The sequence below is a fragment of the Dermacentor andersoni genome, chromosome 8 (genome assembly GCF_023375885.2).
Source record: "Dermacentor andersoni chromosome 8, qqDerAnde1_hic_scaffold, whole genome shotgun sequence".
NCBI classification, from domain to species: Eukaryota; Metazoa; Arthropoda; class Arachnida; order Ixodida; family Ixodidae; genus Dermacentor; species Dermacentor andersoni.
The window spans coordinates 143,005,033-143,010,785 of record NC_092821.1 but is presented as its reverse complement, the minus strand read 5'-3'; the positions used below and the strand labels follow the sequence as shown (position 1 = coordinate 143,010,785).

The window sequence follows — 5,753 nt, the reverse complement described above, 5'->3', positions numbered from 1 at the left end:
CTCTAGTGCATACACAAGTGGATTATTTGCATTCCAAAAAGCTTCTTTGCTCTCCATTGCGGAAACAGGAATGAATTATTGATTGACTCATTGAATGAATCTTTTATTGAATTCTTGATTCAGTCGTACGTCCACGCCATAGAGACCTGGCCTGTCTTCTATGAAAATGGTTGAAAGCTCTGCTCTGTTGACGGTGACTGCGAGCCTGCAAGAAAATATTCAGAAAATGTACGGAAGGATCATTACCAAGACATGTGGGGGAGCAATATTTAGGCAAACTGGACATGTGTGCTCTATTGCTCCAAACAGGAAGGTCGGCTATATCGCCAGCATTACCTTATCTTTCTCATTTACGGGAACTCAATACCCAGGCAATTTCTACGTAGATATGCATTCATTAGTCATTCATTTATTGAGTTATTTATGCACAAACCTTTGCGAGCGCTATGTTTAAAACGCAGGTCGCAATCTTTTCAAAACGTCACGATATTCTCAACCCGTGGGACCGCCTTCTTAACCATGACATCACGTTATACATATCTCCCGGGGATCGAAACCTTAATTGTGAAAAATAAATCATAGTAACATGTTCGGGGCGCCGCAGGACTTGTCAATATGCGTTATATTGTTTAGGTCGATGATATTCGTTTAACATTAAAGATGAAAACTACAAATTGACATACGAGCTGTCTGCTCACACACACAACACTATTTGCAAAGGCTACAAAAATCTCAAGCCTCAAGTTAGTTTGCTCAGTTTTCTCGTTTATTTGTTTTTTTTTTATTTCCACTCATACCGTTCGAATCATCCCAATGGAGTAGCAAGTCCTGCGTAACTTGGCTGGCACCTTCGTCTTTTGTTAAAGTCTTTCTCTTTCATCCACGTGCAAATAGGCTTAAAGACCAACACTATGCAAGCTATGTAATTCAGTGGCAATATAAAACAGCAGCTTGATTAATATGATTGAGAAGCAATGAAATAATAAAAAGAAGAAAGTACTGTTTGCTTTGTCCTCCCAGGTGTGATTGAAAGACAGCTCAAGCTAGTACAGAAGATTTACGATGCAGAAAATTTATCCGGTTTGCGTTATACGCAATAATTGAAGCGCGGGATTGACTTTGTAACTTGTTCCGTTTGTTATTGCGGACGATGTAGATTTAACAGTTTTGCAGTCTACCTTGGGCCGCCCGTGGCCTGCAGTATCTTGGGAAATAAAAATATGGTGTCTAGAAAAATTAATCACAGGTTCATAAATAGCTAGCCGTTGGGAAGCTGACGATTCATGGTAGCTGCCCCCCTCCCCACCCCGCAATACCCAAGGGAATTTTTAACAAATCTTCCTGCTGTTCATGTTGCAGCCGAATGACCCTTTTTTGTAATCCATAATTTTTTGCTGACAGTTATTCATATTCACATTCCTCCTAATGCAGTAGACGAGCTGACCTCTCATCCCCCACCAGCAAAATAAAAGGATGATAAGAACCCCCTCCTACAGTTTTCACATAGAGGCTGCAGAACGTCCGATATCTTCAAGAAGCGGCGGATGTGCAGCCAGCAATCGAGGTTCAGGTCACAGAGCTGACGCCTGGAACCAGGATCTGCGAGGCATTCCGCCGTCTCCTTGACGACGCCGGTCATTCTCATAAACTCGTCGAGGCTCAAGAGGCCAACACGAAGCAGGGCGCTGCTGATCATCTCCTTGGCGGCGGCCTTGGTGACGTCAGCGCCTTCGCTCACCATTTCGAGCAGACGAGGATGATCATGCATCAGCTCGATAGAACGAGCGCCTTCGAGGCCATCTTCCTCGCCAAACACGAACTGAGCTGCGGCCAAGACGGCGGAGGCATTCCGTCTGGTCGTTTGCTGCAGGTAAAAGAATGAGCTGTTGGGGGGGTTAAAGCCGAAGAAACGTTGATGAGTTTCCAAAGCGTCCAAAGTTCCAAGCGCTTTACTTGTATCAGAGAGTGTGCGCGCAAATGTAAAGAAATCTCAATGAGTTCCGCTTGAAAAGCGGCAACGCAGCGCCAGAATCAGAGCATCTTGAAAATCGCGAATAAGAAATCTCAGCAACATGTGATCAACATTCTACTGTAAAAATCCATCGACTGTAACCGCAAGATTTCGAACACAGTAATCTGTTACGCGGGCATTACAGGGGACTTCTATTGTTGGGTGCACGAGGATATTAGCTTAAAAATTGGAACGAGTGTACACGAAAAAAAAAGAAATCAATACTTGTTCGCTGTACTTCTTTTCCTTTTTTTTCTTGCCGGTGTGCGAATGCCTAGGCGTCACGATTCGCATGTGCGATGCCAGATCTGAAGGCCACAGTGAGTCCAATATGTCTTGTTTTAAATGGAAAGGACTACGATAGACAGCATCTGCCGGTTCGATAGCTTATAGGGCAGTGAAAAAAAAGAATCGTACGCGCATCACACTGGAGGACCTCTCACCCAGCCCCAAAAAGGTGGGCTTTTGCTTTGAGAAATTCGGACACTCATTGCAAACATTGTAAAACTCATCGTAAAAGAAAAAAGCGATAATAACTTATCTGTCTGTAGCACTCCTAAATATTTTGGTTAAAGGAGGCTGACACAAAATTTCGAAGTCGAGTTAACCTGTGTGAACGATTTATTTGGGCACACACACATCATCTGCGAAATATCAACGGCAAATTTCGCTTTAGTACATGCAGGCAGCCAACCGCAAAACGCCGCCCCTCGTGACATAGACATCAAGGCAGAATTGTAAACAACCGAGAATAGACAACGTCACGTGTTTGCGCTGCCGTCGGGGGGGCTGCGGGCACGTTTCTCTGCGCTCCGATCGCCCCAGTCTTTTTTTTTTTTTTTTCCTTGCCGCTGACAGCACCACAAATATCAGCTAACATTTGTTTCCGACACGAAATGACTCGTTTAGTAAGGTGAAGTTGAAAGTGTGCATGTTTAAAAACGCTGCGCGAAATAGTGAACCGTTGGCATGATTTTGATTCCCAAGCGGACAGCGCCGCCGCCGCCATCGTGTCTGCGAAGAGGCTCGCTTAGCTAACTTGTTTTCTCAGCGCTAGCAACGGCGTCGGGAAAATTAATTGTAGTGTCAATTATTAGCAACATAAATGTGCAGACATTGATTGTGTTGACGAATATAGGCGTTTATTACGAGTTGCGGACGTATCGCCAGGGCCGGCGGCCTCGGATCCGAAGGCTAGCGATCGCCAGCGTGCCTGGTTTCCTACTTCGCTACTGTCGGCGTCGATAAGCGGCAGAAGTGGTCCGAATTCGTGCGCGCCTTTGCACGCTTAAAGCGGGCCCCCGTTGAAGAGCAACCTGATTTGCTCATTTCATTTCGAGCGTGCCTGGTGTAAACAAAACCCGCGCATCTTAGACCAGTCCTATGACCTTCCGCGAACACTACGTACCCCAAGCCTGATGCTGTGCCGACGTTCACCCCGCCTTGGGTTCGGCTCCGGAATACGCTTCATTCCAAAAGCGTGCACGACGACTGCTTCATACTACTTCTAGTGGTACGTACGCATATTGCTGTCACTCGCCGTACCTTCCGAGACGATGCTTTGAAGTGTATCCAATAAAAAATTGCCTGTGGCTTAGCTCGGCTATGCCAGGATAAACGTAGCGAAAGCTAAGGCATAGCATGGTTAGCCTTGGTAATCTTGATTGCAAGTACAGGTTAGTCTGGTTGCCTAGCTATGTGGCGCCGTTTAGAAAGTCGTTTGGCGCGCTGTTCATCTGTTTCCTGACCTATTTGTTTCCTCTTCATCTCGTTCCGATGTCGATTCCAAGCCTCCTGCTTATCAGAATTGTCGCCGCCTATACTGCCGCCTCATTTGGGTTGCGGCGCACGCGAGCTCTCGTTTTCAATCCTCCGACATGTTATCAGGCGTGCGACTCAGCTGGCGAAGCGAACGGAGGTGAGCGCAACGACGAGGAATGCGGTGTGACGTCTATACCAAATGGCGGGGCGGAAAGGCGTGGCGCTGCGCAGCGGCGGATTACTTGGGGCTTGGTACTACTAGTGGTGCATGCGCAGTACTGACTAGAGAGCGAGAGAGAGAGAGCAATATCCGCGGCGAGGCGCGCGTTGTGACGTCATGTGACTCTTCCGAGCACCGCCACAGCGAAATCGCAAGTTCGCGTCCAGTAAAGCTTTTGCTTTGAAAGTCTTTCGCCACGTCTTATAGGGCGGCGACTACCGCCTGCAGGAAATAGTCGCCGCTAGAGGACGAGAGTGAGAGCAACGATGATGGCAAGGACGTCGCAAACCACGTGCAGACGTAGCAGACGAACTTGCAACACGAAGCTCGCACGCCAGCGAGCGCGCTGGCATGCTTACGTCACATTTTTGTGAGTTCACGTGCCCAGTTTTGTCTACATTCTTTCTTTGGTCCATCTCGTTGCTCTCTGAAACCGAAACTTGGACGGGTCGCTACATACGAGACTCCAAATAATTACTGTGACGCTCTGAAGCAAATGATGTTTCCTGCCGTGAATATAGGGTCACTAGCTACTTATTGCAGCCCAAAAAGCAAGAAAGAAATTTTTTTTCTCTCGGTACCCTTTTGATTCGTACACTGATGATAAACATTTAAATTAGCGAAACTCCACACAGATTTCAAGAAATATTACTAAAGAAAACTAATTGGCTGTTACCATTTAGCTACCCCAAGGAATGATGTTAATTACCCGCATTTGTCTATTTGTGTTCACTTGTGGCTTCTACTAACCTTGCGGCGTAATCTGTGATGCTATTTCGAAACTAAGTTTCTCAGCGCTCACTTTTGTCCAACACAGCAAACGAATTAGTCTCTGCAGGCGCGCGTAATAATTGCAAATTTTCGCACTCATGGCGCATTGGGCTGATGGATATGATCACTTATACCAAATCCCAAAACCGTTCGAAGCCACAATTATGAAGCTTATAGACCACATCCCCCGTACAACTGTCTGTCATTCCCATGCTGCTGGAGCCACACCTTCGCAGCATGACCAGATACGCGTACCGAACTACTGGTACACTAGTAGTGCACTACTACTACTGCACAATTACTACTGCACTAGCGCACACGTAGTTCTCTCTAGCGATTGGCGCATAAAAACATTACGCGGTGCATACTACACGTGCACTTTCCACACTAGCTAATCACTTAACTAACGATCGCAAACAATCCAACAACAGATAGCAATGAGTCATACCAAGATGTCGGCCAGTGCGATGTTCTTCTTGGTGGATACTCCCGTCCAGGCCTCGGCAAAGTGCACCGAACACCTGCTCACCGGTCCGTACAATTCACCATGCCCGGCACTGAAGATACAGGCGGGAGTCATGGCGAATTCTGTGAGGCGGAGACTCTTGCTAGCGCCATGCGCGAGCCGCTTGAAGTCGTCCTTCGCCAGCAGTACTCCCTTGACGTTGACTCTGACTAGCTTGAGGTTGGAGGCCAGCGCTCTCACCAGTTCCGTCTGCACCTCCCGTTTCTCTTTTGTTAGATGGGCAAAAACGTAACCGAAGTTTATGTTTACATCAGTAAGCGCGGACGAGGCTCTTATGCATGCCGCCAAGGCGGAGAACACACTGCGATCGAAATCATAGCACTTAACCTGGAGCGACGTTATGTGAGAGCAGCCACCGACCGCTTCTAGAGCTGAGATAACTGGCTGCAAACTGAGCTCGCCATTGTAGCGAGAATGGGTCGCTCTGATGGTTGCGCTGCTGATTTGCGGGCATTGCTGCAGAC

General features: G+C 47.3%; 1 protein-coding gene across 1 annotated transcript; it reads right to left on the bottom strand.

Moving 5' to 3' along the window:
• LOC129383298 (uncharacterized) lies at positions 1-5,753 on the bottom strand. Its single transcript, XM_055067669.2, has 3 exons — positions 5,212-5,753; positions 1,495-1,864; positions 1-205 (listed from the first exon to the last, which is right to left on the bottom strand). Exons 1-3 carry the CDS (start codon positions 5,341-5,343, stop codon positions 159-161), a joined length of 549 nt encoding a protein of 182 aa, XP_054923644.2. The 5' UTR covers positions 5,344-5,753; the 3' UTR covers positions 1-158.